Consider the following 10,394-nt stretch of genomic DNA (forward strand, 5'->3'; position numbering starts at 1 on the left):
TGGTACGAGTAAACGCCATAAAATGGAATTGTTAGACAGTTTCAGAGTGTCAGTGTCGCAAATTTTCTGTGACTTTTTTTTTTGTTATGACTTTTCTTTCTCTATAGTTTGTTTGTAGTTTTTATGTTGGGCCTTCAACGTTTGTTGTGCCCACTTAGCAAATTGTTGAAGCCAATTTATAGGTACGGGCGCTTGGGTACTCTTTAATGCGCGAACTTGAAGCCTTTTGCCTATTTTTAGTATAAAATATTGATTGTTATGCAAGCACTTTTAAGCCACTTGTTGCATTCGTTTAAAGTGACTGAATTTAATATTATTACTACCTTTTATGGGATAAGTTTTAATGGAATTCTCGTTTCCAAAATGTTATGGTGACTAAGTTTATTTTTGTAGTATTGACATTTTTTTTATATAAATAAAATATTTGAAACTATTTGTAATCCATTTCCACGCGTGGTTAGTTTTAATTATATTACGATTGTTTCCTATCTACTATAAATAAGGCGGATATACAAGGGTTGCCTAATAAGTCCGTAATAGCTACACTAAATAAATATATTAAATATATATATATTTAAATATTTTTGTTATAAATATTATTGTCTTTTAATACTTCATCTGTTTGTTTTTCCGCTTTGTAATCTTCTGGAGACATACAAGGTTTGGTAAATTTGTAAAAATAGAGAAAGAATTTCATTTGTTAATAAAGGGCTGAAAAAAATCTTCTCTAACTTAAAGAAAGCATGTCAAACTATATGGAAACTCTGTAGCATCATATAGAATGGTTTAAAAGAGATTTATCAAGTTTCGTTGTTATCTAAACTATTAAAAAAAGGCGCTTAGGGCGCCTAAGTGAAGTAATAACTCGTTGTGGTGGAAAAAATACATGATGCAGAGATTTTTTTTTTGTGGAAAACTTTATGCACCGTCAAACCGACCGTCGCCGGAATGATGTGTTCAACTAATACTTACTACGAACTAAAATACTTCTTCTTCTTTTTCGGGGTTTCTCCTCCGGGATCGTTTTCGCGCTGTTTCGGAAAGGATCCCTTATAAGTCTATGGGGTATAACCTGCGTGCAGGCCCATACTCATGATCCGAATTGGAAAGTCTTCATATTGCTCATAATACAGTGATAGAAGATAGTCAAATAAAGTAATACAAGATTGTTGATATAGTAAATATCTGAAATGAGTGCCATGAACACATTCTATAGTAATATTTTTAAAGAGCATTTATATATGAAAAATTTGTAAGCAAGATGGATTACCGCGTTTACTCGTAGTTTATTAAAAACATACTTGTGTAATTTCTGCTAAGATGTGTTCGTAAATATTTCAATAAAATATCTTAACTGGAAAAGAGATATTGTTTCATCATAGTTGAAACATTGATCTTTTTCTAATGCATATGCTCAAAAAAATTCACAAAAGAGTTTTAGCATTGGGAAACTGATTTTTCTTTTGGATTGCACAATGCATAACTGTGGGCAAATAATATTATGGGATCGTTTTAAACCATGACAAGACATCAGCTCATTTGTCAGGAATTGTAACAGCAATATTGGATAAAATACTCTATCAGCTTATACAATATCTACCGTACCAACCAGATTTTGTTCAATTTGATACTTCTCAAGTTTTATATAAATGACTTGAAATAATTTTAATAATTCAATTCCTGTTATTTATACAGATTAAACAAACTCATATGAGATCTCCATGTAAATTGAATAAGTTCAACTTACAATTATTAAAAGCACCAAAATATTTCTGTTACTTCTATAGAAATCTGTTCAGTATGTTTTGAATTCTAATATATTAGATTTAATAATCTTCTCTTTATATTTTTGTGGTTTTATCCTATTTAAATTCAGCTCTCACTAGGTTGTTTTTTTCTATATATGTTATATCCTCTTGCATCATGTGTCGCTTTGTATGGTATTTTTAAAAGATTTCGGTAGACCATTTGAGCCTGTCTTATTCGTTTTATCTGCAACCATATTTTCACATCATAGTTTTCTAGTTTTTTCATTACATGTCTATAGCAGAGGTGATAATGTGTTAATAACCTAAATAAAAGTGTTTTGTAATATGTCTTTTATAGTCACCCCGTTAATCTACCGCAGCGTGCGCTTTCCTGTCACACTATTTTTGTTCTAATTTACGAGCAGAATAGCATTTAGATGTATACGTTGGATATCATGTTTTCGTATATTATGCCCTTAAACTCTTGTCTGACTGAATACTGGGTATTCAGTGCAGTTTCTGTTTCGAAAGCACCCTCTTAGTTTATAATAGTTTACTATGACCATAGTTAACTTATTAGGTGTTTATTTTTAAAAAATATTTTCTTCAAAAAGACAGAGTAATTAATAATTAAATTAATGAAATATATTATTGAACAATTTCTTAAATCTAGCAAAAATAAACAATTTTTCATCGAACTAACTCAATTCAACATTTTAATTTAAATATTACAAAAGTGATATATTATTACTTTGTTTTATAGTGCACTTTTAATTTATTATATGTTTATTTTGTCAGTCACGTATTTTGTTATTAAATTTGTTGTCCAGTTTTTATGTCATAAGTGGTTTTTCCTATATATTCACTTTCCTTAAACCAGAGGTGTTCAACAATACGTTTTTCCATATTAATATCCACAAATCTGTATACAGTTTCCCCATTATCTAGAAGTTTTTTTATTACTTTACATTTTCCACCAGATGCACGTTGAAAATTGTAAGTAAAATTATTTTTTAAAATGTCATTATCTCCACGAATCACTTCTTCGCAGGATTCCAAAACTGACTGTTGTGAACTTAAATTTATTATTTTGTTTATTTGTGATAAATTGTTAAATACCTCTTGCTTTGGTTCACGTTCAGGATAATATTCTTCTTTTTCTAAGCCATCAATTGAAAAAGCATCCAGTAGTTGGTTTTGTTCTATTACCATCTGGTTTTTCAATGATTTTTGATATGTTTCTTCTTCTTTTTCATTTTCCAACATATTTATGTAATCGTATTCGTGTTGGGAAAGTTGCATTGGTTTTGTTGTTGATGGGTTGAAAAAAGTTGCTCCTATGTCTTGTAGATCAGATTTGAAATCTCCAGTAGCAAGAACCTGTGACTCAATATGTATTGGACTTTTCATTTCTACATCTATAACATTTGTTGGATCTTCTGTTAAGAACAATTCTCCCACCAGCTCATCCAAGGTCTTGTTTTTCTAATATTATACATATTTTTTTATTTTTCTTTTAAAGAAAGGAAAAAAAATTTACCTGATGAGAATTCATATTGACAAAATTTATTTGAAACTTAATAAGTATAACTTTGTACTTGTAGCAAAATTTAAACTTCAAAAATTTTAATTAAATGATAATTTTAAATAAATTTAACGATTTTTCCAAAACTGACAAATTTTTAAATCTATTTGTGCTACTGGGTTTTCAAAATAGAGTTTGTATACATCTACGAGAATATGTACTCATATGATTATAAATTCAACTAACAAATTATTTATGAAAACTGAAAAAAATTTTTTTTTAATATCTCAGAAACTGACACAAAACCTGGCTATAAAAAACTATTTAAGATTTCATGGTATATAAGAACAACAGACATGTACAGAGATCTAAGCATCAACTCCGTGACAAAATATATCAGACACATAGCCCTAAAATTATTCACAAAAGTTGATACGCTGCCCAACCTCGGTCTAACAAACTTCAAGTCCGGCTCAGGACCCACAGGAAGATATGCTGACTTACGGTTCGTTATCAGTTAAACGATTAATAAACGATATGAATTCCAGTATAGTTAAAGCTTAGTGTGGGGAAGGCATAAGTCCCCCAGCCACAAAAGAGTAAAAGTGTGCAATAGCACTAACTCAAGAAACCACAACAACAACTCACAAATTTGAATTGATTTCTTGATTGTTGAAAATGACATAAATGCTGTGTGAACGTGGAAGTAAATTATGACTAAATTGAACAAATTACTATTTTGTGTCAGTAAGGTAGTAAGATGATTAAATTTATAGTGCTTCCAAATAGCGCTCGTAATGACCAGTACATTCTACACTCATGGTCATATTCGCTATGGCTATGAGAGTGAGAATCGTAGGGTACAACACCTAGTCAAGAATTAATCTGTCTTATACATTATTGTTTGAAAAAATCAATGGAAAGTGAGTTATTGTATTATTGCCTATATATAATTAATACAATTTCTATCTTGCTTACTTTATTTGGATTGCAATATGTTATTAATACTTTATTAATTATTTATACCTTTATAGCATTTCAGGTACAAGGGGACTCATTGCATTTACCGATACATCGCGGTATACAAAAAATTTATTAAAATTTATTAATACATTATTTTTTTTTTATATTAATAATCGATCCTTTTTTTTATATTTTTATTAATTAATTAAGTTCAACTATTTTTGCGACCAAAAATTAATTTGAAAAGGAGTCTTTCAAAAAATATCAGAAATTTAAAAACATTTTTTTTAAACATTCATGACGTTAATTAATTTCAATTTGTAATTTCTACCAGTTAAGTATCTTTTGGCTACGTGGCTAAATTTCAGTTAATATACATATGTATATATATACATATGATATATATATATATATATATATATATATACATATTAATTTGTAACGTCAAGCATTCCTTACTTTATAATTTTGCAATATCAATTTTTATGAATTTTGTATATAAATGCAAAATCTAACCGAACACAAGACAACATCAGTGTTGTTGTAAATTTGTTGTTTTTTGTAAAATTTATGCTTCTTGTGCTCATATATTTTACATGCATATGTTAAGTCCTCAACTTAACTAAAATGTATGCATGATGTAGTTAAAAAATGAAATAAATAAAAATATAATTCCCAACGACAGTAATGGCAATGCTAGTAGCAGAATATTAATTGACGAATAAAAGTGCCGTTAGGGTTAAAAATTTTTGAAGAAACTTTTATATAAACATTTCAAATATAAAAAAGATTTTATGGTTTTATCAAAACGTTACTTAAGTTGTATCTACAAAATAAATTGTATGCTAGTGCCATACAATGTATGACTTTCTTATTTTTCACATTTGCAGTTTTTGTGAAAATGTTACCACTTTAGAGCTTAGAAAAAAAATGGGATTAAATAAAAAAATATTTTCTAAAATTTGCGTGTCCAAGTTGCATTTATTTTGTTGCTTATACTCCAGTGACTGAATTCTGAGAGAAATGATAAGCTCTGCCGGGAAACCTGACAATGTTTTACTCAACAAAATAAAATTCAATGCCTTTGAGCAGATAAAATGTGAAATAGCAAAAGTGCTTAAAGCAATGCATATGTGAATCCTTTGCTTGTTTGAAGGATTAACTAAGTTGGGAGCGCAATTATTTAAGGATAAAGGTATATTTTTAAAAAAAAAACTACTGTTTTTAATTTAAAATAAAATTTATTGAATATTTTAAAATTTTACGTACTTGTGTAAATTTTATTATATTAAACGATTAAATTGAGTAGATGTTGAAAGTTCAAAATTAAATCTCTTTTTTAGAAATCCTTTAAAAGTAAAATCTAAAAATAGAGTTTTTTTTAAATATTAGCTTATAAAAGTTTTTTTTTATAGAAAAATATAAAATTTAAAAGTCTCGTATTTTAGCAGACATTCATACAACATTACAAATATTATTTTATCCACCAGCAGGACCAGATCATCGCAAAGACAACAAAATAATGCAAAAGTTTAGGAAATACTTTTTATAATAGTCCTCTCACACTGTCTATTCTGAAAAGATTTTTAATTAGAACACTTTACATTTCTTTTGGACAATTATATATAGCAGTAGATATAGCAGATAGCTTCATAAGAAGAAAATGCGTAGGGCCGTAAAGCATTTTAATACGGCCCTGTCTGTTAGACTATCAGAAAATTTAAACAATTTTTGAACATTTCTGTATATATATATAATCAAAACGACTGTAGACGACCAAACACAAAAGCCTTTTTTTGGCATGGTTTTTGTATCCTTTTAGGCATTGCTGAATATGAAATGTTTAGAGTTTATTATCCTTCAATAATTTGGACTGCTTTGGCACGATGAATGAGGACGGATGTCCTTATTATCGATTACATTTTGACATGAATGAATAAATGTTGAAAAGTTTTGTTTATTGTAGTAAATAAAAAACAAAATAGAATGAATGAATACTTCTGTCGCATTTGTATACAAAAGTATGTGAATGTAAGAATTTAATAAAATAAACACAATAAAAAACATATCAGACAGTATTAAATAAGCTTAAAAAAGTCACATAGACTCAATAAAGAAATAATTTATGTTCTAACATATGTTCAAAGTTCTAACATATTTACTCAGTTTGGTTGTAAGCTAATTATTAGCCCTTCGGACTTTGGTATTTCAATGCCATGGAAAAATTTAAGTATTTTCTTTGTAATTTAAATAAATCAATAACTTTGAAGTAATTTGAATATAAATTATCTAAAAACATGTGATAGAAAATTTAATTTATAATTCATATGAATTAATTATTAAAATAGTTGTATTTTTGTGATTAAGGGATTTTTGTTAATGTCAGGGTTGTGATTTTTATTTACAGTAGATATGATTTCAATCTACATAATAAAGGCCAATAAAGTAATTGTATTCAAAAGATTCAATCAAAAAAATAATATAATATTGTCATATATTTTGACGAAAATGAAATAATAGATAATTATGCTACAGAATAGGGTATGATTAATATAAAACATATAAAATATTATAGATTTTATTTTTACGAAATTGGATGTGATTAATAGAAATTATAGGAAAATAAGTTAATTTAAATAAGCCACCCTAATTAAAATATATAAGAAAATGTTATATAATTAATTTTAAAATCGATATTTATAACTTACAGTGAGATAATAAAAAAATATAAACTATTTCATAAAGAGGTTTTTGAAAAGTAGTGAACTACAACAACAAAAATTCTTTTTTATATTATTTGAATTAATTGAATTTTTGGCTGTCCGTACGGCTGTTTCGAGTATTGTCAAATACCCATTATCAGTGGTCTTGGAAATAATTCTTGTATTAATTTATTTATAAATAATTTTTTGAGACTGTATTTATTGGTTTCAAAATACTTAATTTCCTTTTGTCAGTTTTAAGTAGACGTATAACATATGTGTTATGGAATGTATCTAAACATTTAGTTTTGAAAAACTAACATATTTAAATTTTACTGTCTTTTTTTCAGGTCATATTTATCTAAGATCTGTAAAGATGTAATATCAGAACTATTTTTGAAAGTTGGTTGATATGAATTCAATAAATTTAGTGTTTATGCATTGTAGCTAATACAATAAATAATAACTTATAATAGTAATATAATAAATATAATATCTTAAATAAACTTCACAAGCAATTCCGAGTTTAGTCTTTTCTTTCTCATACATCATGTGCGGTTAGTATTCCCTCAACCTAATTACTTACTTTCTTACTTAACTTAACTTAACTGTCTTTCCAGTCGCTTCTGCTCCGTGCGCGCTTCTTCTGTCTCGTACAATAAGTCCAGTAAGTGCTCCATCGGTTTACCTTTACGCGGTCTTTCCCCAACTACCGACTCAAATATCTTTTTCGTTGGAGCTAATCCAGCGATGCCATATTAATTCGCTGTGAGTTATATTAATATCATAATAAAGTCCGTACAGCTCGTGATTTATTCGGATGTGGTAGTTGTCGCCAACTTATAAAGGATCATAAATTATTTTTCTCGAAAACTTCCAGTGTTCTCAAGCTAATTACCCCACCGATTAAATGATTTTTTTGCTGTTGTAGCCCGCCAGGATCTGAAAAGCAGATAACATTTAAGGAATAAAAGACGAATGCTCGGGTTGGGACGTGAATGGGTGGTGTTTGGGTTAAGGATAGAGGAAAAAAGGGTAGGGGAAGGGAGTATATACTTTAAACTAAGCTAGGTTCAGCTGCATGAATATAGCCACTTCTAGATGGTGAGTGTAAAAGTCAATTGGACTTAGATTCATATGCGTAGAGGTACAAGAAAACAGACGGGCGACGTCATGGGCGTAGAGCTGCAGTTTGGGCACACATTGAAAATAGACGTGTTTATGCGTGACAAGTAACTGTTTAGCACATGGTTATACCCTGATCTCAATAGAGCTAGGACAGTTTGTGCTGTACGGGGGAAACGTCGTTCTTCCTGAGAAATAACAGGCGGAGGCCTCTTGAGAAGCTTGCTGTGAGTTAACTTAGAAGTATACTGCATCTGTGTGGAGTGCTATAAGTTCACGTTTGTATTCGACCTCACAGATGTTAGCTGCATTGCAATAGGTGTCGATATGGTTTTGCAAGGAAGCAATGGATCGACATATACATCTTGAAGGGAGGGCTTTATTAGCTATGGCGCCATATGGATATCCATCAGTGCGGTACATAAAATTATCTTCGCTTTTGTCTTCTTCCTATAACCTCTTTCTTTCAGATACCGTTTTCGCTTAAGAATTTTTTTCTATACTTATGACATTATGAAGAGAGAGAAGTTGCTGATAGTGAATAACTTCTGAATAATGCATAATAATGATGATAAAGTTTGTACAGTTCAGTAATTCACATAAATGTGGTATTTTTCGTCAATTTAAAGGAAATCAAAATCTTATGATTAGATATTCTTACGAAATATCTATAATACTGATAGGTTAAAATGATACTGCGTTGTCATATGAGTATTACAAATATTATTACATCTGCATTTATATGCGCCTTATAGAGTGTATATCTGAATAACTACTTTTCATGTGACACACAATACATACAAGAATACTTTATTATAACATCGCTTTTATATGGAATACAGTAAGGTAAAATAGGATTTAGTAATTTCAAAAATTTTAGATTTTGTGCTCGACTTATTTGCAGAGCTCAATGTATTCGTACAAACTGTGATAAAACTAATTTTCCATCCATAAACTGCAATGGTCGAAATGGAAAAAAGATTTTAAAAAATAGGATGTAATTATTTTTATTATTTTTGTTCTTTTTTTTCAATTTTTCTTTAAGTTATCCTGAAGCTAAAAAGCAAAACATCAAACAGGAAAAATAAATTCTTTTGTGCCAATAAAGCAAATTGTTAAATGAAATCGATTTTCATTGAAATTATTTTTATTTTTGCTTTTCTTACTGTAGCTGGCAGGTTTGTGCATTTCCTATTGTTGTTGGCATAGTTGTTGCTGTTGTCCTGGAATTGCTTAATATGGTGCCGATAGCTATGCTCAATAGCGCATATGTTGTTAACAGTTTTCCATTTTGTTGATTCAAATACACTAACCATGAGTCAGTAAGCCTGTTTGGCTGGTAATGGTTTCGAATAAGTTCATTGGTAGGGAAGTACTAGTATGAAAGTATGAAGGACATCTTGGTTTCATATTGTACTATATGAGTATGGATTATACGTACATATATGCAAGCAATGCGTTGCATATATAACTTTGAACTCATGATAATGCTATTTATCTTGAAGCAAAAATAGTTTACAGCTAATAAATTTTGAAATTAATCCCACAAAATGCAATTAAAGCTATTATATCTTCACATTATTGGCTTAATATTGGTTACAAATTAAATGATTTCCTTTAACTTATAAGTACGTATAAAAGATGTATGTATCGTGTTATACGCACAAGATATTTATGAATTTATTATTGAATTAATTACGATTTATTTCCTTGTTGACATATTGAATAATGTGTGAAGAATCTAATTATTTTTGTATTCGCCATAAATTTAAGTGGTGTAATCATAAATTTGATTTATTATTCTGCTTTATGATTCATTTTAATTCAATCTGTTGATTTAATTTTTTACTCTTTTGCATTTTTCAAACATTTCAGAAAAGTGAAAACATTTTAATGGTTAAATATTGACATTTTTTTAAACACTTTTTATTAATTTTATAGTTTTACAAACCCATACCATATATGAAAATAATTACCTTTTATTAAACATAAATAGAACTTTTATCTAGTCCAATGTATTTACTCCAATGTGTAGTTAATCGGATTCGAGTCACGTAAATATACATGCCACAATAATAAAAATACAATTCGGCTTAAGCAAATATCTATTGAAACATTGTGTTTTCATATGTTTACCCCCTGCCGTATGATTACATACTCGTGGCGTTATTAAGCCCATTTTGGTCAGTAAATCTTTTGTATTGGCAAATTAATTTTGTCTGCATTTACACAAAGTGGCAGCTACTAAGCGGAAATATTGTAATTCAATTTAAATTGAATATAAATATTTTCAAAAGCAAAAAATTATATTATTATTTCAATCAGAAAAAA

The 10,394-nt window shown here is 28.7% G+C and overlaps 1 protein-coding gene across 1 annotated transcript; it reads right to left on the bottom strand.

Annotated features, from left to right (window-relative positions):
- Positions 1-2,517: 2,517 nt before the first annotated feature.
- LOC119684206 lies at positions 2,518-3,367 on the bottom strand. Its single transcript, XM_038098197.1, has 3 exons — positions 3,289-3,367; positions 2,868-3,233; positions 2,518-2,813 (listed from the first exon to the last, which is right to left on the bottom strand). The coding sequence occupies exons 1-3, from the start codon at positions 3,301-3,303 to the stop codon at positions 2,562-2,564; spliced, it is 633 nt and encodes a 210-aa protein (XP_037954125.1). The 5' UTR covers positions 3,304-3,367; the 3' UTR covers positions 2,518-2,561.
- Positions 3,368-10,394: the final 7,027 nt, after the last annotated feature.

This window comes from Teleopsis dalmanni, chromosome 2, assembly GCF_002237135.1.
Source record: "Teleopsis dalmanni isolate 2A chromosome 2, ASM223713v2, whole genome shotgun sequence".
NCBI lineage: Eukaryota > Metazoa > Arthropoda > Insecta > Diptera > Diopsidae > Teleopsis > Teleopsis dalmanni.

Bases quoted from the DNA above. Each gene is read 5' to 3' on its own strand.
- LOC119684206 (XM_038098197.1), bottom strand. The intron at 2,814-2,867 runs GTATTTAACAAT...AGTTCACAACAG, and splicing joins AACGTGAACCAAAGCAAGAG to TCAGTTTTGGAATCCTGCGA.